Source organism: Ovis aries, chromosome 2 (assembly GCF_016772045.2).
Source record: "Ovis aries strain OAR_USU_Benz2616 breed Rambouillet chromosome 2, ARS-UI_Ramb_v3.0, whole genome shotgun sequence".
Classification (NCBI taxonomy): Eukaryota; Metazoa; Chordata; class Mammalia; order Artiodactyla; family Bovidae; genus Ovis; species Ovis aries.
Window position 1 is genome coordinate 211,518,361 of NC_056055.1, and position 26,621 is coordinate 211,544,981.

Genomic DNA, 26,621 nt, shown 5'->3' on the forward strand with positions numbered 1-26,621 from the left:
TTTTTACAATGTTGGGTAAAATGGACATATAAGTTCTTAGAAATGTTGAGTCTTTAAATGAAAAAGCTATACTTAGAAAAAACCTTTTACAAGTGTATCACCCATCTTAAATGTACCTTTTCTCTTTTTTGAGCATCACTTTAGATTTGATCTGATATTAGAATATTTTTATAATTGAAAAATGTTAGTGAATCCTGAATACACTTAGTAAATATCTGTGTATTTGTGTTTGCTAAGTCCCTCATTTTCTAGACCAGAAGTAAAAAATTCTGCTTGTTTTCTTTTGTTATATAGGCAACATGACTATAAACCACCCAAACAGCAAGAGAGAATGAATAGAAGTCCATTAAAACATTTAAACCTGCATTCTCAAGAAAGCCTGTCTTGATTATAGTTATTAGCAAATGAAAGGGTTGTTGTATTTTACAAATCTATTTCACACAATTTTTAAAATTTCACATTAGGGAACCTGGCTCAGCAAATAATTTAAAATATTAAAATCAATAGAAAGACATAATTTAAACATGCAAATATTTTGCATTTAAAATTAAATGTAAATAATGATGCGATTGCAAGTGTTCCTCTCTTATATGCCTAAGGAAACCTTTGTTCTTCACCGATTATTACTGGAAAGGATTACTGGCAGAGGATTAAAACACTTTGATTTTAGAAATCAGTTGAGCAAGTTTCCATTTGGGCAAATAATTGCTCTCCAATTAATCCATTATGCTTTGTTATCTCCATTAACTGTCTATATTATGGCAATTTTAGAGTCCTTAAATGAGATAACACACTTATACATTTTTAATTCCTTGGGTGATTTGTTGATTAAGCACATATACAAGGTTCCAATGCAGCATAATAAGATCATCTGAAAATTACCTGAATTATTTATACTTATGTGCATAGAACAGCCAAAGGAAATGCAATAAATGGAATAGCCAAATCTATTTAGGAAGAGGTAATTCAAGTAACTTAATCACTCTCTGATTACTTTTGTCTTCCCCCAGGTGGTTCTGAAGGCCGTTTATCTTGTCCTTAACCATGACATCAGTTCTCGCATATGCGATGTGGCACTGAACATTGTAGAATGCTTGCTTCAACTTGGTGTGGTGCCCTGCGTAGAGAAGAACAGAAAGAAGAGTGAAAACAAGGAAAACGGAACTGTAGACAAAAGACCAAGTGAGGGAACTTTCCAATTCAAAGGAGTATCTGGAAGTTCCACCTGTGGATTTGGGGGCCCTACAGTGAGTGGAGCTGGAGATGGTGGAGGAGATGAAGGAGGAGGTGGTGATGGAGGAGGTGGAGGAGGCGATGGAGGAGGAGGTGGAGGAGGTGGAGGCGGCCCCTATGAGAAGAATGATAAGAACCGAGATAAGGTATGAATGAACCAGCTTTGGCATACTCATGAAATGTTATTCCTGATTTCTTTCCATATTTTTGCATGCCAGCAATTTGTTGGCTCCTTAGCCGCTAGCCACTAGTCCATAATAAGCAGTATGCATGCAGGCATGCTCAGTCACTTCAGTCGTGTCCAGCTCTTTGCAACCTTATGGACTGTAGCCCACCAGGCTCCTCTGTTCATGGGATTCTCCAGACAAGAATACTGGCGTGGGTTGCCATGCCCTCCTCCTGAGGATCTTCCAGATCCAGGAATTGAACTCACATCTCCTGCATCTCCAGCATTGCAGGCAGATTCTTTACTGCTGAGCCATCTGGAAGCCTCTAATAAGCAGAATAATTTTTCTGAAAAACATTAAGTTCTTTCTCTTGATTTAAGGAACACATTTTAGGTAGCCTGCTTCAGTCACAGTTAAAGAGAAGAAAGGGGAATTTTTGTTTAGTAAGTTGATTTGTTGGTATGAGTTTAGAAGACTAACATTTGTCCTCTTATATCTCAGTGTGCCACACCCAGATGTCTTTATTGTTCTCATTAGTTATTGTTTCTGAATTTAATTTCCTTTGACTTGACAACACCTGATTTATGATTTCAGCACTTAACATCAGTAATTAGTTTTCTAATTTGAATTTTAAATAAGAATTACTGCAGCTATATTGATATAATTTATGCTATTTCAATTTGAGATCTTAGTTGGAAAATACTAAGTAATTGAAATCAAAAAAGAGATTTGAATCTCTAACAGGTGACAATCTATATATCAGGCCAAGTGTTTACATGTGTAAGATTTCCTGCTGCAGAGTTCTACCACCTACATATCATCTTAAACATGAATTGCTGACTTTTTGTGGGGTATCAGGTTTTTACATCTGAAGATGTGCAGTGCTCCTTCCTCTTTTGTTTCCCTTCCTCTCTTTCTAGTCCTACCTCATGCCTGTTTAATTTGCATTTATCATGTTTCTTTCCTCATGGTCTATTCTCATTTTTCCCAATATTTGTGGACTCTCGTCCAATAATTCCTGCCCAGTATTCTTAGGTTCCCGAACCTAACTTTTCCTTTAGGATTTCTTCTACTGCCTCACTCATATTTACATATTTTCCAATTCTAATAGAATCTTCTGGTACTTGATGTTTCCAACTTTTACATTCCCAAACATCACTGAGGACAATTCAAGGGTCCTCAGATCTCACTGTAGATGAAAATTATCAAAATGTTGATATTAATCACAAGGGTTTTGAACTTGGATCCCAAGGTCTAAGGGATTTTTCAGTCAAAAGTTATGTAGGAATTAGTAAACAAACACAAAGTATAAGGACCACATTTATAAACACAGCAAACAGTAAGATTCTTTATTTAAAATTGTTTTACCTGTCAATCTAGGTGACAACTCAAAGAGATGATAGATAGAACTATGCCATTTTGTTGCAAAATTCAAGGGAAAATAGGAAAAATAAAAGCTGTCAAATTTTAATAAGCTCTTATCAGTAAAACTTAGAGATATGCTAAACTGATGAAGCTTTGTTATGTTTGGGGCTTCCGAGGTGGTGATAGTGGTGAAGAATAGGCCTGCCAATGCAGGAGACATGAGATATAGGTTTGATCCCTTGCTATGTTTATTGAGGATTTATGAAGTTTATTATTAGTATTTTGTTTGGGTTTTGTTTTAGTTCTAAAATTACACCCAACAATGGCACCCCACTCCAGTACTCTTGCCTGGAGAATTCCGTGGACGGAGGAGCCTGGTGGGCTGTAGTCCATGGGGTCGCTAGGAGTCAGACACTACTGCGTGACTTCACTTTCACTTTTGACTTCCATGCATTGGAGAAGGAAATGGCAACCCACTCCAGCATTCTTGCCTGGAGAATCCCAGGGACGGGGGAGCCTGGTGGGCTGCCGTCTTATTATGGGGTCGCACAGAGTTGGACACAACTGAAGCGACTTAGCAGCAGCAGCAGCAGCAGTATTCACATCTAATTTTTTATTAAAGAGCTACAAATGTCTTGCCTATCTAGATATTATATATACTCTAGATATTATTAATCTATTATATTATATAAATATAAATCTATTATACATAATCTAGATACTATATGTAATATATAGATATTATGAACACTAGAAACTTGATAATATAAATGTTACTTTGACCAGTTACTTTTGATTAGGATGGGGTTTTACAAAGTCAGATTATGTGTTCTCCAAAACAACCACAAAAGATGCAAATGTTCTGTAGTTAGTTCTGCAAAATAATATTCTTTGTAATGCGGAGAATTTATAAAACAGTACTGGAACGTAGGTCAAGTGCATTGTACTTGTGATTCACACAGGTCTGCTCTGCCTCCAACCCATCTGTTATTTTCAGTGGAACTTGGAGTTTATCTAATTTTGCAACCTAGTAATACCAGAAGCATGGGGGAATTGATTAATTCAGAAGAGAAGATCTAATTTCTATTTCTATATTTGCTGCAAACGAGTACTGAGAACTTGAAATGTTATTTAGTATATGTCCTGATTTCTGCCTATAACATGCTATGTCTTTCTGAATGTCTCCTTCTGGAGGAACTGAAATCCCAAGGACATCCGAAGATCCAAAGAAATACAAATAGATATTTACAAAAAGCTTTGGGAGCTAGGAATTTTTTTAAGGAACATTTAATAGTTTTTAAATGTTCATAAATCAATCTTCCAAATCAGCTCTTCCCCAGAGTGACCTTTTCTGAGGCACAACTGCCTCTGGCCACACAGGCTGTGTACTCCACAAGAGCTCTCTGCCAAGGAGGCCAGGCAGGACTGAAATCAGGGGCAGTCAAGGCTGCTTCTACTAAGAGGCACCTTTTAGTAGAAGGTGCCTACTACTCACTTTTTCTAATTCATCCTCCCGGAATAGTGCCTTTTCTAACTTGCGCAAAGTTGCCCCAAAGGATAGCAGTGCCCCACACCTAGAAATGGGCTTCCCTGGTAGCTCAGCTTGTAAAGAATCCACCTGCAATGAGAAAGACCCAGGTTCGATCCCTGGGTTGGGAAGATTCCCTGGAGGGAGGGCATGGCAACCTACTCCAGTATTCTTGCCTGGAGAATCCTTTGGACAGAGAAGCCTGGTGGGCTATAATCCACGGAGCTGCAAAGAGTTGGACACAACTGAGTGACTAAGCACAGCACAGCTAGAAATAATCATTAACACTGGTTTTGCTATTATTATGCACCTTACTTGTTTTGCCTCACAAACTCTGTGAGACGGATATTTTATGATTCCCCTTTTGTGAGGCATAGGATGTTAAGTAGCTTGCCCAAGGTTATGGAGCTAAGATTTTAATTTAAACTTAAAACATTTATGAATTGGTGAAAGAATTCACCAATTCCTACACCAGTCATGCTCAGTCACGTGGGATTTTTTGTGACCCCATGGACTGTAGCCTACCAGGCTCCTCTGTCCATGGGATTCTCCAGGCAAGAATACTGGAGTGGGTTGCCATTCCTTTTTCCTGGGGATCTTCCTGATCCAGGGATTGAACCTGGGTCTCCTGCATTGACAGGCAGTTTCTTTAACCTCTGAACCACCAGGGAAGCCACTGGTGGAATATATGTACATATAAATAGATAAATGTATGTATGTTCTATGTATGTGTATATATATGTATGTTTGAGTCTTCCATTTGTAAGCATCTGAGCTGCAGAGTTCCCGAGAAACAGACTTGGACAAAGAGATGTGTGCAGGAGGTTTGATGAGATATCCACTCAGGATTGACATCTATGAAATGTAAAAGCAGCAGGATGGAGCCAAGAGAGAAGCTGAATTGCAATGTCGTTGTAACAGAGACTTCAGCCCCTCACACAGGGAGCACCAGAGTTGGGATGGTTCTTCAAAGTAATCCCTGGGTAAAGTAAGGGAGCCCACCTTTTTCCATGACCTCCCTCCTAACCCTCTTTATGCCCTTGACCAATCATTGGAGGTGGACTGCTTCCAGGAGGAGAGCATAATGTGGGTCAAGGCCGATCTCTTTAGCTAAGGACAATGCCTGAAGAGGAATTCACCTGAGAGTTATCAGCCATCAATAATTCCAGCCTTGATTCATGGCAGGAGGAGAAGGGAACGACAGAGAATGAGATGGTTGGATGGCATCACTGACTCAATGGACATGAGTTTGGGTAAACTCCAGGAGTTGTTGATGGACAGGGAGGCCTGGCGTGCTGCAGTTCATGGGGTCGGAAAGAGTTGGACACGACTGAGTGACTGAACTGAACCGAACTAAATACTTACAGCAGCTCAGAGAATGAATGTTCAGTTCTGAAGGGGGCAGGGGCATTTCTGGGCATCACAGCCACTACCTGAGGCTTTGGTTATTAAAAAAAAAAAAAGACCCAATTACATAACATTAGGGGAGCAGAGAGAGTGTCTCGTCACATAATGAACAGCACATGATGTCTAGATAACTCTCATACCTGACACACCCTCCCTGCATTTGAGTATTCATTCTGTGTGGATGGCCCCAAAGTTTATGTATCAACCTGAGCATATGACTTATTTTATATTTGGCACAGTAAACTGATGAAGTAGGAAGGGAAGCTATTAAGATCCTCAATTCACAAGTGGGAAAACTAAAGCACAAAGAGATTGGTTCATTTATCTAACGTCATGTGCAATTAAGGAGTGGGAGCTGGACTCGCAGGTGGCTGTGCTGACAACAGAAAGTCACTAGAAGGACCGAGGAAGGTTGAAGCTTCCTGAAGGTTATGGTGCAGATCTGCATCATTCCTTAGCAACAGATTCCTTATGCTTCTTTGGAAACAATTCAAGGATTTTCTGGAAGCTATGCTCTCCACTTAAAGCAAGGATTACATGAGTCAAAAGAGAGGATAATAACAGTTCATCTCCAGGGGACTTCCTATTTAACCTCGAACGAAGAACCCACGCTGGATATTTACAAAAAATTTTTTATTCTCATTTTGTTTATACATGAGTATTACAATACAGCAAAAGCAAAAAAAAGAAAAGAAAAGAAAAATCCTTTGAAAATGTCAGAAAATGCCACATGATTTCAAAGTTTCAGACTTTGATCAGTTCCAGAAATTTAGCAAAAATCTTTGCCTAGTGATACTATCGGAAAACTGCTGGTAAAGGTACCTTCTGGAAAAAGCTGTTTGCCTTTATCATTGATAGCCCACACTGTCTCTCTCTAGACAGTCATTCTGATCACCTGTCAAGCATATGAAAGCATGTCTTCTACGGAAGAGGTCTACATCCATATCCGGTAGCACTAGAGGGTATTCAAAATGCAAAAATATTTTTCTTTCTTGTAAATCACATTCTAGATTTTCCAAAAAATTAACACGCCTGTTGAGCCCTTGACAATTCTACTTCCCAAACTCCAGGGGCTCACTGTAAAACATATAAACTTGGTTTAATAATAAAATAGAGTCTCAGTAGCAAAAGAAACTAAGTAACTAAATAAACAGAATCCTCTTTCTCTCTCATTCTGGGTGCTAGGATGAAAGTACACCGGTAAGCAACCATAGGCTTGCTCTAACCATGCTCATCAAAATCGTGAAGTCCCTGGGATGTGCCTATGGTTGTGGAGAAGGACACCGAGGGCTCTCTGGAGATCGTCTGAGACACCAGGTATTCCGGGAGAATGTAAGAGAATTAAAGTAGATTCCATTTCCTCTTCCTCTTCTCTCCTTTCAAATTAGGAATGAGTCCTTTGACAATGAGGGTCAATGTTCCCTGAAAAAATATTTTGTTTTGTGAGGGTAATTAATGCTGTCATAAGGTGGGAGAATTCCCACAAGATAATCTCAAGACATCTAAAACCCAGGCTTAGAAAAGTTTAATTGGGAAAATAACTTCTGCCTCCTGCCTAGGGCAGGCCAACTCCCAGTTGGTAAAAGGATGTATGATTGGAACATGTAAATTATAGTTTGAAAGAACATTGCAAAAATGAATATATTTAGCAAACTTCTGATGGTCTGTGAGAAATGACTTTTTAATCACCTGCCTGGGTACTATGGTAGCATATTTTATATTAGAAAAAGGGATCTACCTTTCAGATTGAGTTTGTTGTTTTTAGATATGGAAAATGGCCCTTATTGGGACAAAACAGGACTACAAAAGTAACCATTTTCTGGCTGCTGTGTTTGACAATGAACCTTGACTGCTAAATATTGGGTTGGCCAAAAATTTCCTTTAGACCTTTTCATAACACCTTAAGGAAAATTCAAATGAACTTTTTTGGCCAACCCAATATTTACAGTCACATCCCTCTGAACTGTGTGAAACTTGAAACTCTGCCCTGAGGTTTGCAAAAAATAATTCCTGTAACGGAACATGGAAATGTAACTCTAGCTCCTTTTCACTTGCCTCTGCTGATGACTCCTTTTCCCTTCAGACTTTGGCAATAACCCACCTCTACAACAAGTTCAAGCTGGAACAGTTGCCTCATACATATTTTGAACTGAAATCATAAGAAAATAGTCCCTGACAAATAAGAGTTTGATACAAATTTGAGTCTAGGAAACCCTTTGGCATATCTTAGCAGAGTTTTAGGGTCATGTCAAAATCCAATGCCAGCCATTTTTCTTTGGTATTAGGTTTTGTCATGAAATGTTCACACAGTATCAGCATGCTGGCTTTCTTTCTTAATCTGTCATATACCTACCTACCCATTTATATATCATTCTCTTTCTTTTCTGTTCTATTGTGTCATATTAGCTTATTATTTGTATGTTGGGGGGGGCGGTTATTCTTAGTAATTACTTTCTCTAAATTCTGAAACTTGAAAACTTTGACCAAGATCTAGATTTTGGGGCCCCAAATTTTAAGAAATCAAAATAATAAATAATAAGGCAGTAGAAGCTGACATTACCCCCCTCTTTGCACATATGTTTATGATTTTGGGTCTTTGATTTTTATTCTATCACAGTATGAATAAATGCCTTCAAGGCTAAAATTACATTATATCTCATGCAGAAAACTAATTCTATGAAATGAAATACCAAAATATAAAAAGAAGCGTCACGCTGTAGTTGGGAGTTATAAACTGGCTCTGCTATCAGGACCTGTCTTTCTATACGTGGAGAAGGTTAGGGCTAGTTGGATCAGAAGCCACTTGAGAGATTACTGTTACTGCTTATTCACGATGTTTTCTTCTCTCAAGAGTACTGAGTGTTTCCTATCAGGACATCCAGTTTTCTACTTGCCTTCTCAACTTTGTTGATTTATATGGCAGTACCTCCATTTTCTTGTAGCCCAGTTTTATACTCATTATCAGGATTATACTTACTTATCCATGCTTACTAAACACATAGTCCGTGAGATGGAAATTTGAGAAATCTCCCCTGGAAATGTCTCAAGGGTCTTTCCCTCCTGACCATACTCTGGATAAACACTTTCTAGAGCCCCCTCATGCCATCCATTGTTTTAAGTCACTTCAGTTGTGTCTGACTCTTTATGACCATTTGGGCTGTAGCCCACCAGCCTCCTTGGCCCATGGGATTCTCCAGGCAAAAATACTAGAGTGAGTTGCCATGCCCTCTTCCCGACCCAGGGATCGAGCCTGTGTCTCTATGTCTCCTGCACTGGCAGGCAGACTCTTTACCACTAGCGCCGCTTGGGAAGCCTCATGCCCTCTATTAAATCTATTTAAATTCAAAATAGCTGAGTCTGGGGGAGGTTGTCTTCTTCTCCCTGCATAAAGCCTCTGAAGTTTCTAATCATTGATTACCAATCCTATCACCTATGTCAATGTTACACTTTTTTTCATTGATATCTTAAAATCTTGATCTTGGCAAAAATACTGAGCTATTCCTGGGGCAGCATTAGCCTTTAGTTTGGGGTTTTTTCTGAGGAGAAGCCCTTCTCAAAGTCTTCTCCCCAGCCTGCCTCTGCCCATCTTAGTTTCAGACGTGAAGGGCTGGCGGAGCTGGCAAATTACCAATCAGGAGGGGTGCATGGGGACCTTTGCCTTCTGAAGGCTTCTGTCTGAGATCAGTGGTATCCCCAGCATAAGCTGGTACCTGTGACTTCTTCACTTTTCTTCCTTCCTTGCAGGCCCAGAACTGCCTCACTAAGTTATACAAGCTAGATAAGATGCAGTTCCGACAAACCATGAGGGATTATGTGAACAAGGACTCTCTCAATAACGTAGTGGACTTCTTGCATGCTTTGCTAGGATTTTGTATGGAGCCGGTCACTGACAGTAAGTAAAGCTGTGCTGAGTTCTAGGAGAAATCGCTGCGAGGTGAAGCAGGTAGTGTTTCTGAGACACCCTAAATCTGTGGTAATAGAATGGAGAGGAAAAGATATGTGTTTGTGTGTGAGTGTTTGCATGCACGTGTGAGTCTTGTGTGTAATAAAACATAAACGTGAGAAGCTTGCCCATCATCTTTGATGATACATTTTGGAGGCCTTTTGAGGACAACTTAGCTCAGCAAATGGAAACTCAAGGCGGAAAAGCCGTGACACCCTCACCTGCAGTGCCACTGTCCTCACGCTCTGCCCACAGCACGCCTCTCTCTCAGCTGGCTTTGCTGTATGACTGCTGAGGCAAGGATCTAGGAACAAAAGGATATTTTTATTAGTTCAACAAAATGAAGTGAGCACCTTTTATGTGCTTGGTGATTTTTTCGCAAGATAAAATAGGAAAGAGAAAAAATGACTGCAGTAAACATAGTAGTAATGTAACTTCGATATACACATACACTGAATTAAAAAACAAAACCAAAAACAGACAAAGGGATCTACAAATAGGCCCATAAACTATAGCTTTATGGCTTTAAGAAAACTCCATCATAGAGCCCTATATTGCAGGGATAGACCAATGAACCCAAATGGCATCCACAATCAATGAACACTTTCAGTACCACTTGAATACAAATGCAGTAATGAAATGAAGGCGATGCATGAAGCCTGAGTTGACTAAAATACACATTTTAATTGAAACCCTGGGAAGAAACATCTTTTTAGTATAGGTTTTTATGGTTTATGTAGTATTAATGTGATTATGTAGTATAATGTGTAGTATTAATGGGGTTGATTAGATTACAATGGAGCTGTATTTGATGGATTTAGAAAGTTTTTCTGTTTGTACCCTAGGCTTTTGGAGAAGGCAGTGGCACCCCACTCCAATACTCTTGCCTGGAAAATCCCATGAATAGAGGATCCTGGTGGGCTGCAGTCCATGGGGTTGCTAAGAGTCGGACACGACTGAGTGACTTCACTTTTACTTTTCACTTTCATGCATTGGAGAAGGAAATGGCAACCCACTCCAGTGTTCTTGCCTGGAGAATCCCAGGGACGGGGGAGCCTGGTGGGCTGCTGCCTATGGGGTTGCACAGAGTCAGACACGACTGAAGCGACTTAGCAACCCTAGGCTTTATTGTTTGGTTTTCACATTAAAGGAAAATATTGTTCCCCTATAGATCCCCTGAAATAATCTATTATTGAAGTTGCTTTAATCCAAGCACATAACAAACCTGAAAAACAATGACATAAGAATTGGGGTTGAGATACTGCAAGAGAAATTCTTGACTGCATTTTTTTCTCTTTTTAAACCTATTTGAGATAGAAACTATAAGAGCAGACTAAGACATTTCTTTCTGTAAAGTCTAAAGATAACCCACAGCCCTTTGATACAGACAGTGAGAGGTTAGTCATAAAGTATGTAATCACCGCTTTAAAGTGATGAATTCCCACTGAGATTCTTGAGAAGGTTAAGTGGCTCATGGAGAATCATCCAGCAGAGGCACACATCCTGTCTGATCTGTCTTGAAGCTGCAGGTAACTGGCCCCTACGGTCCCCAGGTGCCTTGCAAGCTTGCAATACTCTGGCAAGTCCACAGAACACCTGAAGTGTCCATAGAAATGGGAAAAACTGGCATAAACTGCCACATTGGGTGATGGCCTCAGGTCACTGGCATTTCATGTGTGAATGAGTTAGGAGGTGGCTCCAGGAGAGGTTGTAGATTTTTCCAACTTATATGCCCGTGGAGTCTCTGGAAGCAAGAAGCTGCTAGAAGTCTTGTGTAGCTTTTGTCCAGAACTCAGTCTCATTTCTGATTTCTGGTGCTGGTGTTAATTCCCCTACAGGGCCCTGCCTCATCTCTTCCCTCCACTGCACCACTCACCTAGTTGGCCCTACATCACTCCACTTCTCACAGACTGAACAATTTCCACTGAGAAACCAGCATTCTTCATCACCAAAAAAAACCAAATCAAGTCTGTCTCCATTGAGGGACCACTTAGTAAACCATCTTTTTAAAAAAATTATTGTCTATCTAAACACTACTTAGGTTTAACAATTTTTCTTAGGGTCGACAGTTGTCCTCTTTTTGTTGCTTAGATTTATTGAAGAAAACATCCACTAAGTGATGGAATATGTCATAGTAATAACCCTGAAGGAGATTATGAGCTGTTTATCTCTAAGTCCTCATTAGGTGATCAAATCTGGAGTGCCTTCAATCCTCTGGTTCTGTATTTTTTGTGTGTCCATGCTCAGTTGCTCAGTTATGTCTGACTCTTTGCAACCTCGTGGACTGCAGTCCACCAGGCTCCTCTGTCCATGAAATTTTCAGACAAGAATACTGAAGTGGGTTGCCAATATTTTGTGTAGCCCTTCACTAACTCCTGGATGCCAAGTACTTCATTACTTCTTTAAACACTGTACCTGAAAGGAAACACTGCCTTTAATTGGTACCTTTGCATTCCAGACAAGGCTGGGTTCGGAAATAACTTCACCACGGTGGACAACAAATCCACAGCCCAAAATGTGGAAGGCATCGTCGTCAGCGCAATGTTTAAATCCCTCATCACACGCTGCGCTTCAACTACTCATGAATTGCACAGCCCTGAGAATCTGGTGAGAAGCTCACCTTTTCCTCCCACAGGAGTTCTCAGTTTTATGCCATGACCTTGAGAAAGAGAAGTTGAAATCTAAAACTAAAAAGTTAAAATATCTATGTATTTTCCCAGTGTCACCAGCAACTCACAGTAGAAACCCAGCAATACCTTTCTCCTCCCTGTCACTTGTCATTGTGCCTGCAGATGGGCTTATCTCTTCCATCTCAGAGGTTCTGTGGTAGTTAGCGAAATAGTTGCCAGGTATTTTGAGCCCTTCAGAAAGAAGGTGCTAGAGCCCAGCATGCTGGTTTGTGAAATACTAAAGAGTGTTATACCAAGCTTTTGTTTGAAACCACATTTACTTTAATAACTAATTCAAATATGCTGCTGAAATGGGTTTTGTCTCTTTTTTTTATCAAACACCAATCTTTTAGCTACTCTTCACAAAAGACTGTGTTAATTAAACCACCAAGGCCACAAGTAGAGAGCGCCAGGTTTTAAAAGATTAGTGTTTATTGCTGCCAAGAAGATTGTGGTTTGGGATAGTAAAATATAGATGAAGACTGATGCATCTGACATGACTAATGAATTCAGGTCTCTCAGAGGAGTAAAGAAGCATTTCTGTATCTTACTAATCTGTTAGCTATAATGACTTCTATGCAGAAATCAGCCCATTGACACATATGGACACTATCTGCTAATCTACTTAAATCAGAGAAGTAGTTTTAAGTTATTCTAAATTACTGAAACTATATATTCACTTGAGATAAACAGAACAAAATCCCGAATGAAAAGGAATTTGATTTTGTTGATTGTCAAGCCTCCCAACAAGGTTCTTGGAGGTTGAGAATAACTTGCGTACCATACATGTGTTCAGTTTGGTCATAGCAAGAAGTAATTTGACAAATTGATTATAGAATATATGAGCTCTTATAAGTCTTACCTACCATGTTCATATATAGAAGAAATACTACATTTCTTAATTTTATTTGAATCAATTTAAATTTGGCTTTGAACCTCCATTCCACCAGAATGGCTGGAAGTTGAACCTCAGTCATTCTTGGGCCTCCCAACTTCAGAGAGTAGGGCAAATATTCTCAAGTCTTAGGCAGGACCCAGGGCTTGTGGTGAGGCTCCATGGATTTCAAGCATCAGTTATATCTGTTCGCATGGTGCTCTCTGCTGCTTAGGGATGGGCACTCTTGTGAATTTGGAATCCTTGTTTTTTGGAGTCTTGCCTACCATGGAGGAGCTACCACATTGCAGAGTGAGGGCATAAGGCCTTCTTCTCACAGGACCTAAAGGATACTTTATGTTTTCCTCAGTGGCCCTTCCTTCTGCTTTTCTAAAGATGGGCATAACTGTCCCAGTGGTTTTAGATTTTGAAACCCAAAGCTCTAAGGTGGGTTTTAGGCTTCTGTGTTCTTCTTCATCATGAACCTTTCCTAAGACACAGAATATACTAACTACCTTCTTAGAGAAGACAGATGGACAGATGGGGAAATGCTGAATGCAAAGCTTAATATCTTAAAAAAAAAAAAGAAAAATGTCCTGCATTAAATATTGAATCACTAATACGTTGGTTTTAATAGCCTTGTGTCTTTGTAAGTCTGTAGTCAAGTTCATGTTCAAATGGGCTACAACATACATATGGTTTGTTAAGTCTATGTAGAAAAATGTATCATCCTTGAATGTCAGACTCTATTAGAATTGTCTAGAAGGTTTAGCATAATTTATCACAGCGATGCCAAAAATTTGGAGAAGTTGAATAGAGACTGAAATCTCTAATCTAGACAAAATTCTGATTCCCTTATTTTTTGCAGGCATCTCTTCAGAAGTCCCAAGAGACATAATTAAGAGTTTGGAGATTCAGTTGTTATAAAAGTGTAAACTGATGTCTTTCTAATATCACAGCCAACTTTCTAAATATGTAGCATGGTGACTGTCCTTTTTCATACTAAGAATGACAGGCAAGGATTTTGGTAATGTTACCATAGGAACAATGGAGGGGCAGGATACCATTAGCTGCACTGTAGTAATCTGTCTTCCTTGTATGATTCCAGTGCTTATCTAAGTCCAAGGAATTACCTTCTACCCCTCTTCCTATGAATATTCTTCAAAGACACAACTATCTTTCTTTCCCCACACTTTCCTTCTGGCCTCCAAATAGGGGCTGTATTGTGACATCCGTCAGCTGGTCCAGTTTATCAAGGAGGCCCATGGGAATGTCTTCAGGAGAGTGGCCCTCAGTGCTTTGCTTGACAGTGCTGAGAAGTTGGCACCAGGGAAAAAGGTGGAGGAAAATGAACCGGAATCTAAGCCTGGAAGAGGAAAAAGGTTGGAAGCTTGAGCTCTCTGAATATGAGGGTTTGCCCAGTCTATAGAATATAATGTCCTGTTGTATTGTCCATGATGTGAAATTCCAGGGCAGGGATGAAGGACTGTCCTGTATGAGTGATAACACTGGCAGTGGCCCAGCTGCAGCTTAGAAAATGGATGAGTTTCCTATCAAAAAAATGCTGCCTCTGTATGAATCAGAGCTCAGTTGATCCCAAACTTTCATACACTTGGACCTTACTTCATAGCTCTTACTTATCTGGTAAAATGCTATATATGTTTTAGTCCCTTCAATAGGTATAACTTATATTTTTTGTCCAGAAAGAAAAATCAATTACTGATACCATATGATTCTGTTCAGTAAGTAATATTTTTAACATGGTGAAAGATAAACAACTGAGACATGTCCAATTATGTTTTCTTCTAGTAAACATGAATTTAAGGGTTTTGCAGGTGACTCGGTGGTAAAGATTCTGTCTGCCAATGCAGGAGATGTGGGCTCACTTCCTGGGTCAGGAAGATCCCCTGGAGAAGGAAATGGCAACCAATTCCATTATTCTTGTTTAGGAAATTCCATGGATAGAGGAGCCTGGCAGGCTATAGTCCATGGGGTCACAAAGAGTTGGACATGACTTAGTGTCTAAACAACAAGAAGCATGAATTTATTGTATGCCTGTTCTATAAGAAATGTCACTTATGAAGATTAAAAGAAATGTCTCAATTTAACATCCTGCCTGCAGTTACTGCCTCTGTGTGCAATGATGGTATTGTAGTGTTCTTAGGCAATAATGCAGCTAGGTCATAAGTTAAATGGTAGGACATAAATTCCACAGCACATAGACTCATGATGGTAGAGGGGATGTGCAGTCCATTTAGGTTGTCTGTAACAGTGTTTTGCTTTATGAAGTCTACGAATTACTGAGAAGTGGTGTCCTGCTCTGCTGTGATTGGTGGAATGCACCATTTGCACAGGTCAGAGGCGGGAAGCGTGGTGGATAAAGGCCAGGTGACTGCCGCACCTGAGGAATGTCGCAGCTTTATGTCCGGTCGCCCCTCACAGACTCCAGAGCAGTAAGTAGAATTAGCTTTGTCTCCAATGCAATGGGCTGAGCACTCCCTCCTGGAAGAAATTCTATTTCCCAAGCTGCTATTTGCTTTTTGTTTCTGTTGAACTTCTCCTTGCTTCTGCCCTTTACTTTTCATTCCCATGCGGCTTATCTCTACAGGCTCAAATCACAAGTAATCAACTTCATGCTTCCAGGAAGCCTCCCTCACTGCCTTTCCCATTTCCAGCCTCTACCCTACTTCTGTCTCCCATGCACAATCTTGCAGCTAAATCTTGAAAAGTAGCATGTATAGCAGGTACGAGGGCGATGTCATCCACTTTCTAGCTTAAAATATCACTTATAAATCATTTATAACTGTCAATAATTGAAGCTTTATCCAGAAATAAGTAAGATAATCTTCTCTCATGTCCAGCTTTACCTGGAACAGACTCATCCATTTCATCTTGGTTCTTGGTTCTCTCCAGAGATCCACTCCACTGCCTCTTTTGATATCAGTTTATTTCCATTTTTGATAATGGCAATATCAAAAGCATCATGAAAATAGTGCCCGCAGAAAATGTTAGGATTATTTTAGAAACTAAATACAGTCTAGTTCCATGCAAGACCTATTTGTATGCATTCTTTTGAGACCTATTTACTCATAAGTGATGTTGATCAATACTTAAAATATGATCCTTTTAGTATGCCATTCTATCTCCCCAAACCATTATTTAGTACAAAATGATTATTCTTCCAGAAATTCTGTAGGGTATTCTAGGTTTTATGGTATCCCTTCTGTACGGGCAAGGAAGTCATGTCATCACACAGGACCCTGGTAACCCACAACAAGCAAGCAAAACCTTTAAGGAACAAAAAGCCTGCACAGTTCTTATAGCCCTTCAAAATTTTAGAAACTTCCCCTAAAATGATTGGGTAAAAGTAGTTCAGTTGCTCAGTTGTGTCCAGCTCTTTGCAACCCCATGGACTACAGCATGCCAGGCTTCCCTGTCCATCACCAATTCCCAGAGCTTGGTCAAACTCTTGTCCATTGAGTCAGTGATGCAAGTAGGGAGAAGATAAATCAATTCCATGGGTCCAGCGACCATGTGAGTTTTTAATTAACCACTACAGCCCCAATGCCTCAGTGGGCCTTGCTGGGTCCATAGTAGGCTCTTAATATATATCAAGAATGAATGTATGACAGTCAATGAGAGGGTGGACTTATTGAATTACCATTAAGCCTTTGTCTTCTTTAATTTCTATTCTCAAAATTGAAGTTTAGTTTTTCCCTTAAAGACGTTTTTAAGGACATAATAAAAATCCAAACATAAGTTCTAAGGAGAAAAAAATATATGAAAGGCAAAGATTTGTCTGAGGCTGAATAACCAACCATAAGACTAGTTAAAAGTCCTTACATACAGAATCTATCCAAAAAAAAAAAAAAGAGAGAGAGAGAGAGAGGACTTTTTTTTCCCAAAATAACGCTAACAACTATTGAGTTAATCTGAACAATAAGAATGACTTAATAAGTTAACTAGATTTAAAACATAAAACTATCTACCTTGATAGGTGATCTAGTTTCCTCAATTGCAGATACTCTCTTTCTGTAGTTCTATAAATACCACCTGATTTCTTAGCATTTAGCATGTGTCTATTCTCTCCCTTGAGGAAAGATACATGTTTTAATATGCCTCTGCATAACAATTTCCACTTGTGGGGGTGTCGTAGAATGGCAAGTGTGGGAATTTTCCCTGCTCCAAGTGGGCCCAGGAGCTGAGCTGCCACATGTCCTCTGTTTAGCACTGAAGAAAGGTGGGTGGGTAATCCTGGCTCCTACTCTGTTTTCTCTTTCTCTCTGTTCCCCTTCCTTCCCCTTCATACCCTTGGCTTCTCTGTTTTCCCTCTTAAAAGTCACATTAACTGAGTGATATTAAACCCAGTTCTATGTGCCCATTTCTGTGAAACTCATGATTGATACATACCCTTTGGACAAAGCTGATTTGGCACTTTATTATAAAGCTGATCAGTTATAGCTTCCCTGGATATTTCCCCACTCAGGCCACATAGTCAATACTCACCATTGTGTCACACATTACCCAAAGGTAAAAAATGCTTCATACGCTGTGAGCATTTGATAAAATAACAGGGAAGTCAAATTCGGAAACACTGATTTAAATTCACACTCTTGGGCTTCCCTGGTGGCTCAGGCAGTAAAGAATCCACCTGTAATGTGGGAGACCTGGGTTCGATCCCTGGTTTGGGACAATCCCCTGGAGGAGGGCATGGCAACCCACTCCAGTGTTCTTATCTGGAGAATCCCCATGGACAAAAGAGTCTGGTGGGCTATAGGCCATGAGGTCGCAAAGAGTTAGACATGACTGAGCAACTAAGCACCACAATATTTGAGAAGCAGAATGTCCTGCATGAAAATAATAATTAAAGATTTGGGGCTTCCCCGGTGGCTCAGTTGAAGAATCTGCCTGCCAATACAGGAGACAAGGGTTTGATCTCTTATCTGAGAAGATCCCACATGCCATAGGGCAACTAAGCCCGTGTACCACAACTACTGAGCCTCGTGCTCTGGAACCCAGAAGCTCCAACTGCCCTTGCCCTGCAACTACTGAAGCCTGTGTGCCTGGAGCCTGTGCTCCACAACGAGAGTAGACACCACGATGAGAAACCCTCCCACTGCAATAGAGAGTAGCCCTCACAGCAGCAAGGACGAGCACAGCCAAAAATAAATACATAAAATTATTCTTGAAATGATAGTTAAAGGTTTTTATTACTCTCATGACATTTTGAGAGAGAAAACCTGCATCCCTATATAAATATCCCCAGAAAATGATTGTTTTTATACAGTATTATCAAATTTTAGGTAGATCCCAGGTTTAACCCCAATGCTTACAAATAAATCATTACCTAAAACCCCCAAAACAAATTTCATCATATGTTACTATTTTCTCTAACCTTTTCTTTCCAAATGACTAAGTAATATATGTTGATCAAGTTGCCAAATGTGGAAAACACCAAAAAATAGAGAAAAGTAATTGTAAAATCAAAATATCTTCAACTAGAGATAACCACCATCAATATTTGGTATATTATGTTGAATACACATTTGAGCATGTGTACAGACAAGTTTACACACAGACACATAATCACATGTGTGCTTCTTTAAAAAAACTAACCTGATGATAACTTGCTTAATCCATTTGTTTGACCACTGCCTTTTAACTTTACAATATATCAGGAACGTACCTCTTTTCATTAGTCTTATGAAAATAGCATTTTAATGACTACGGAGGGTGCCATCATATGGAAGACCCACAATTTCTTCAACTGTTCCCTAGAATTGAATATTGAAATTGTTTCCAGTGTTTTAACATTGGCCCAAAATCTCAGTGAACATCTAACCTTCTTATATCTACATCTTAGTATATTGTTCCATCATTTCCTGGGAATATCTTCCTGGAAGTTGAATTTCTGTGTCATTGTTGTAGACATAAGCTCTACATCACATATTACCAAATTACCTTCCAGAAAGGTTGAATCATTCTATCCCACCATGATTGGATCATAGTACCCTTGCTTTCTTTCCATCTCCTTACCCCTTCTTAATCTTGGTCTTTTTAATGAGTGAAAATAGAGATCTGATTTCAACTGGCCTTTTTTTGTTAATACCTAATGAAATTAAACTCTGTATTACCATTGGCCACTTGTCTTTCTCCTCTTGTGAAATTCCCTAGTCAAAAATCCCTTTGGCAATGTTCCCATTTGTCTTATTAAGTCAGACTAAACTTTTTCTTTTTTTACTTTTAAGCTGTAAGATTCTTTGACATAAGAAAGCTAAATAATCAGGCATCATAAAAATAACAGTGAAAAATTATGGTATGATGCATCCCCTGGGTGTGGTGATTGTATTTGATTTATTCATGCATTCAAATATTTTTATGAGTTTATTTAGGGACAAGAATTATACGGTCCTGAGGTGGAGATGGGGGTAGAATATGGTACTACACACTGCTCAGGGAACTTCAAAGAAAAAGTTAAATATTTACTGACACTGTAAGTATTTTTTTATGACCCACACTCAAAGACGATTACCTGCAATAATATTTAGTCTAACATTACGGTTGAAACAAAATGATGACCTCAACTTGACAGCTGAGCTGTATCTATTTTCAGGAAGAGCTCAGGGAGTCAAGCTGGGTCTTCCTCCTTCCATTCCCACTCTGCCCTTTGCTAATCCCAGCCCATCACAGGTCATCTTGCATGATTTGCCTCCATGTCACCAACAGGAGGTTGAAAGAGAGTTAAGAGACTTTCACATGTGTTGTCAGACATTTAATCATCCCCTTGCCCGCTTTCAGCGATGAACAAATGCAAGGGGGAAACCTAGGGCGAAAAGATTTCTGGCGCAAGATGTTCAAATCCCAGAGTGCGGCGAGTGACACCAGCAGCCAGTCTGAGCAAGACACTTCAGAATGCACCACTGCCCATTCAGGGACCACCTCTGACAGGCGCGCCCGCTCACGGTCCCGCAGGATTTCCCTCCGGAAGAAGCTTAAACTTCCCATAGGTAAAAGTATGTCTTTATTTTATGGATTCTCTTATTCCCTGCCATGTCCTCAAGTCAGCTCATAATCAGAACAGAGCAATGCATGTGAAAGTAGAGAAAGGGAAAGCTTTCAAGTCACAAACCCTAGGGTGATTCATTCATTCATTCCTTTCTTTCAGCAGGTATTTCTCAAACCTTTACTGTGAGCTTCTAGGGTGTGCGAACACTGTGCTAAACTTCAGTGATTAGATGATGAGTCACAGTGTCTGACTTTGCTGAACTTACAATCTTTGAGGGGTGGCAACCTCTGAAGCAGATCATTATACAACAAAGTATACTTGCAAGCTATGAGTTTTATGAAGGAAATCTACATGGTGCTGTGAAAGCATGCAATAGCAAGACCCAATCTAAATGGAAAGAGGAGGCGGATATCAGGGAAGGCTTCCTGAAGGAAGGGACATTAATATCTGCAGAGTACTTGGGAGAAAGAGGAAGGAGAGCACTCCAAGTGGTAGTAACGCAATATGCAAAGGTATTAGGAGGGAGGGACATGGAAGAACTGAGACAAGAGTGTCTGCATGACAATGGTGGAGCCATAGAGACCAGAGTATTCTGGGCCTTGCAAGTCACGTGGCTCTTCATCTTTTAGCCCTACAGAGGCCAGATGGGATGTTGAACATGGCGGGTAACATAAGCCATAAGCAAGTAGATTTTTTTCTAGAAGATCACTGCATGGGAAACATACTGGAAGCGGCATGAGTAGATAAGGGGGATCAGATAGAAAACTTCATTATGGTCCAGGTATAAGTAACAATAGCTTAGACTGGGTGGTGACCATGTAGACGGAAAGAAATGGACATATTTGAGAGATACTTAGGAGACAAAATCAACAGGACTTAATGGAAGATGTGAAATTTGACAAGGACTACATGGATTACACTTTTGATCACCCAAGAGGCCCAGGTTCTTTTTGTCCTTATCTTAGTCATGCGATCTTATAGTCCAATAGTGAATGTTTTTTTTCAAAGCGTGTACATTTTGAAAACAATTTTTGTTCACTTTTGTTTACATTGGGTCATGTAATTTTCATTGCTTTTTGGGCCCATGCCAACATTTTTGTCTAATCCATTTGGGAGAAAATGCTATAATGGTCTAATTTTTTAAAAATATTATTAACTAGGAAACTGGCTGAAACGCTCATCCCTCTCAGGCCTGGCAGACGGCGTGGAAGACCTCCTGGACATCAGTTCTGTGGACCGCCTGTCTTTCATCAGGCAAAGCTCCAAGGTAAACAGGATGTTACTTACGTAAGGGAATGTTGTAGTCACTAACAGAAAAATGTCAGGGCTGAGAAGTGCTAAACACCTGGAGGGGCTGAAGAAATTCTCTTCACATTTAGTAAGTTTGGAGAACTTAAATGAACTATGGAAACTAAGATGTCTTAGTATTAGGCAATCACAGAAAGGAAAACAGTGACAAAAACTTTAAATAAAATTGTAACGCAGCTTTAAAGAGGTATATAGCTATTTGTGCTCATGCTCAGTTGTGTCTGACTCTTTGTGACCCCATGGGCTGTAGCCCACCAAACTCCTCCATCTGTGAAATTTTCCAGGCAAGTATACTGGAGTGGGTTGCTGTTTCCTCTTCCAGGGGATTTCCGGGCCCAGGGTTCGAACTTGCGTCTCCTGCATTGGCAGGCAGATTCTTTACCACTGAGTCACCTGGGAAGCCCCATATAGATATTAATTCCCAGCTACTTTTAACACACATGTGAAATCCTCACATCTTGAGATCCTGTTGAAGGACACATAACTACAGTGTGCATAGATTTCTTTTATACACACACAGAGTTTATCTTTGTTCCCTCCTTTTCCTACCCTCTGAACCATTCTCCCCATTGACAAGAGCAAAGAAGCTCAGGGTGATTTTTCCCACTATGGCCTTGTCTGTTAAGCATCGTAGTAGCCTGCAGTTTGGAAAATGTCATAATTCTTACTGAAAGCCATTTTGATTGATTCTTGATTCCAGTCTTGATTCCAGCTTGTGCTTCTTCCAGCCCAGCATTTCTCATGATGTACTCTGCATATAAGTTAAATAAGCAGGGTGACAATATACAGTCTTGATGTACTCCTCTTCCTATTTGGAACCAGTCTGTTGTTCCATGTCCAGTTCTAATTGTTGCTTCCTGACCTGCATACAGGTTTCTCAAGAGACAGGTCCGGTGGTCTGGTATTCCCATCTCTTTCAGAATTTTCTACAGTTTGTTGTGATCCACACAGTCAAAGGCTTTGGCGTAGTCAATAAAACAAAAATAGATGTTTTTCTGAAACTCTCTTGCTATTTCGATGATCCAGCAGATATTGGCAATTTGATCTCTGGTTCCTCTGCCTTTTCTAAAACCAGCTTGAACATCAGGAAGTTCACGGTTCACATATTGCTGAAGCCTGGCTTGGAGAATTTTGAGCATTACTTTACTAGCGTGTGAGATGAGTGCAATTTTGCATTTGTTTGACCTTTGTTTGGCATTGCCTTTCTTTGGGATTGGAATGAAACCTGAACTTTTCCAGTCCTGTGGCCACTGCTGAGTTTTCCAAATTTGCTGGCATATTGAGTGCAGCACTTTCACAGCACCATCTTTTAGGATTTGAAATAGCTCAACTGCATTCCATCACCTCCACTAGCTTTGTTCATAGTGATGCTTCCTAAGGCCTACTTGACTTCACATTCCAGGATGTCTGGCTCTAGGTGAGTATGAGTGATCACACCATTGTGGTTATCTGGGTTGTGAAGAGCTTTTTTTGTACAGTTCTTTTGTGTATTCTTACCACCTCTTCTTAATGTCTTCTGCTTCTGTTAGGTCCATACCATTTCTGTCCTTTATCGAGCCCATCTTTGCATGAAATGTTCCCTTGGTATCTCTAATTTTCTTGAAGAGATCTCTAGTCTTTCCCATTCTGTTGTTTTCCTCTATTTCTTTGCATTGATCGCTAAAGAAGGCTTTCTTATCTCTCCTGGCTATTCTTTGGAACTCTGCATTCAAATGGGTATATCTTTCCTTTTCTCCTTTGCTTTTTGTTTCTCTTATTTTCTTAGCTATTTGTAAGGCCTCCTCAGACAGCCATTTTGCTTTTTTGCATTTCTTTTTCTTTGGGATGATCTTGATCCCTGTCTCCTGTACAAAGTCACAAACCTCTGTCCATAGTTCATCAGGCACTCTGTCTATCAGATCTAGTCCCTTAAGTCTACTTCTCACTTCCACTGTGTAGCCATAAGGGATTTGATTTAGATTGTACCTGAATAGTCTAGTCGTTTGCTCCACTTTCTTCAACTTAAGTCTGAATTTGGCAATAAGGAGTTCACGATCTGAGCCACAGTCAGCTGCTGGTCTTTTTTTAGCTGACTGTATAGAGTTTCTCCATCTTTGGCTACAAAGAATATAATAAAATCTGATTTTGGTGTTGACCATCTGGTGATGTCCATGTGTAGAGTCTTTTCTTGTGTTGTTGGAAGAGGGTGTTTCTATGACAAGTGCATTCTCTTGGCAGAACTCTATTAGCCTTTGCCCTGCTTCATTCTGTACTCCAAGGCCAAATTTGCCTATTACTCCAGGTGTTTCTTGACTTCCTAGTTTTGCATTCCAGTCCCCTATAATGAAAAGGACATCTTTTTGGGTGTTAGTTCTAGAAGGTCTTGTAGGTCTTCATAGGACCATTCAACTTCAGCTTCTTCAGCGTTACTTGTCAGGGCATAGACTTGGATTACTGTGATATTGAATGGTTTGCTTTGGAAACAAACAGAGATCATTCTATCGTTTTGAGATTGCATCCAAGCACTGCATTTCGGACTCTCTTGTTGACCATGATAACTACTCCATTTCTTCTAAGGTAAAGGTTAGTATAAACACAAGAATTTCTTTTGAGTTAAGTTATCTGACTTCTTGTTTTTTTTCTTAGGTCAAATTCACCAGTGCTGTGAAGCTTTCTGAAGGTGGGCCAGGGAGTGGAATGGAAAACGGAAGAGATGAAGAGGAAAATTTTTTCAAGCGTCTTGGTAAATGTCTCTTGGCCTAAGAATTGCATGCAACTTTCATTACATAAAACAAATATTTATTAGATTAAATGATATACTTTATATTTTCCTTGATTTCTTAATAATTTTTTCCTTATATGTATGTTGCTTGCATTACTCTTCACTAGGCCATGCCTGACTTTTTGGGACCCATGGACTGCAGCCTGCCAGGCTTCTCTGTCCATAGGATTTTCCAGGCAGAATACTTAGAGTGGGTTGCCATGTCCTACTCCAGGGGAGCTTCCCAACCCAGGGATCAAACCTGCATCTCCTGGATCTCCTGCATTGACAGGCGGATTCTTTACCACTGTGCCACGTGGCAAGCCCTACCCTTTATATAAAGATGTATATACATACATCTCTATCTGTTAACCATTTGGTTTAACACATATTAATGGATGTTCTACTGTGTTCCTCATTCCCTAGTGGGCCCTGGATTTACAAAGAATAAGGCACAGGCTTTTCTTCTGCTGTTCTGTCCTTTATTAAAAATCTGAGAGCTTTAAAGAACCTTCAGATATCCTTTTATCCACCCACCTATCTACTTAGGAATTCTGCACAGTAAATCCCTGACAGGTGGCCAGCCACCCTCTGAGCACTTCCACCGAGGGGGAGCTTATGACTGTACAAAGCAATCTGTTCCAGAACTAGACAGTTTTCATTGTTAGAAAGACTTTCCTTATATTCTGAAAATATACTTGTCCATAAATTTGACTCACTGTGCTAGTTTTGGTATCTCTAGCCACCCCCCCGCACATGCACACTCATACACTCATTCATACACATATTGCTAGTTTCACCTATTATCTATTTCATGTTCTCTCTTTTGATCTCACTTCTGCTGGTTAAACATTGTTGATTCCTTTTGTTTTCGTTACATAGACATGTCTCTAGATCTATCACCATCCCAATTCTGTTTTACTATGTATCATAATTAGATGATATGCTTTACAAAATGGGATGCTTCAGATGGAATGTAATACACTATATTTGACTTTAATCAATGTAATAGATGGAGAAGGCAATGGCACCCCACTCTAGTACTCTTGCCTGGAAAATCTCATGGAGGGAGGAGTCTGGTAGGCTGCGGTCCATGGGGTCGCTAAGAGTCGGCATGACTGAGCTGCTTCACTTTCACTTTTCACTTTCATGCATTGGAGAAGGAAATGGCAACCCACTCCAGTGTTCTTGCCTGGAGAATCCCAGGGACGGGGGAGCCTGGTGGCTGCTGTCTATGGGGTCGCACAGAGTCGGATACGACTGAAGCAACTTAGCAGTAGCAGCAGCAATGTAATAGATAGTGTAACTCTTAAGCTCCAGGGGTATAACTAGCAGATGAACACAATTTAAGACTGCGTTGTCTGTTTTCACATCACAGAGTTGGTTTGTGTTGAATTTGGGATTAGCCTTTGCCAGTTGTCCTTTATATGAATGAATATCATGTATTATTTTGATGTAATATTATTAATTCTTCATTTCAGAATAAATAATATGTATTGTTTCATTAACATGAAGGATAGTTAAGTCACTTACCCAGGAAGGAAATTAAGAGATAGGACCCAAAACAAGTTAAATTCTGAATCTTCTGTACAATTGTGGTATAAAAATCCATCAGCAGGGATTTCCCTGGACAGGTCCTAGAATACATATAGTTGACTTATTGATTGACAACTTGTGGCTACCATTTTCAGCCAATGATACCTTTAATATACTAGTGATCAGCAAGAACTTTCCCACATTATTGCAAAAACATCACCAGACTTTACCAAACAATTATCCCACTGATACCTTTATAACTCTGTCAAAAGGAGGCAAGTAATTTAGTTTAACATGATATTTTCTTCACAAAACCAAGTGGTTCCTATGTGGTTTTGTCTTTTTAGTGATCCTCTCTATCTAATTCTCTCTTACAGAATTTGGCTAGGCATCAAAGGGGCTTCCCAGGTGGTGCTAGTGGTAAGAACCTGCCTGCCAATGCAGGAGATGTAAGAGATGTGGGTTCAATCCCTGGGTTGGGAAGATTCCCTGGAGGAGAAAATGGCAACCCATTCCAGTATTCTTGCCTGGAAAATCCCATGGACAGAGGAGCTGGGCAGGCTACAGTCCATAGGGTCATAAAAGGTCAGGTCTGTGGTTTCAAGAATCTTCCTATTAATTGGGAACCTTGTCATTTTCAGTCCTCTTGCACTCTTTCCACTCATATTTCAGAGAAGATGCATCTAATGTTCAAAGTTGTTAGTATTATATACAGATTTTTGTGGTGGTTGTTTGAGAAGGAAGTGTGGAACTAAAGTACATTCTCTAAATGTGTGCTGTGTTAGCTGAATGTCATTTGACTAGTACTGTGGTTGCATCTTCAGGTCCTTTCTGTGCACTGGCCT

The 26,621-nt window shown here is 40.0% G+C and overlaps 1 protein-coding gene across 23 annotated transcripts in view; it reads left to right on the top strand.

Annotated features, from left to right (window-relative positions):
- UNC80 (unc-80 homolog, NALCN channel complex subunit) overlaps positions 1 to 26,621 on the top strand; it is a 215,816-nt gene that overhangs the window by 45,616 nt on the left and 143,579 nt on the right. For 12 of the 23 annotated variants that reach the window (XM_042244174.2, XM_042244175.2, XM_027965136.3 and 9 more), the window contains exons 13-21: positions 1,011 to 1,379; positions 6,886 to 7,032; positions 9,445 to 9,592; positions 12,102 to 12,250; positions 14,402 to 14,568; positions 15,541 to 15,639; positions 19,985 to 20,193; positions 21,353 to 21,459; positions 24,126 to 24,222. In XM_042244174.2, coding sequence (XP_042100108.1) covers positions 1,011 to 1,379; positions 6,886 to 7,032; positions 9,445 to 9,592; positions 12,102 to 12,250; positions 14,402 to 14,568; positions 15,541 to 15,639; positions 19,985 to 20,193; positions 21,353 to 21,459; positions 24,126 to 24,222 — 1,492 coding nt within the window. Of the gene's footprint in view, positions 1 to 1,010; positions 1,380 to 6,885; positions 7,033 to 9,444; positions 9,593 to 12,101; positions 12,251 to 14,401; positions 14,569 to 15,540; positions 15,640 to 19,984; positions 20,200 to 21,352; positions 21,460 to 24,125; positions 24,223 to 26,621 lie in introns of all 23 variants that reach the window. The other 11 variants (XM_060410355.1, XM_060410357.1, XM_060410366.1 and 8 more) reach the window with 3 other exon arrangements.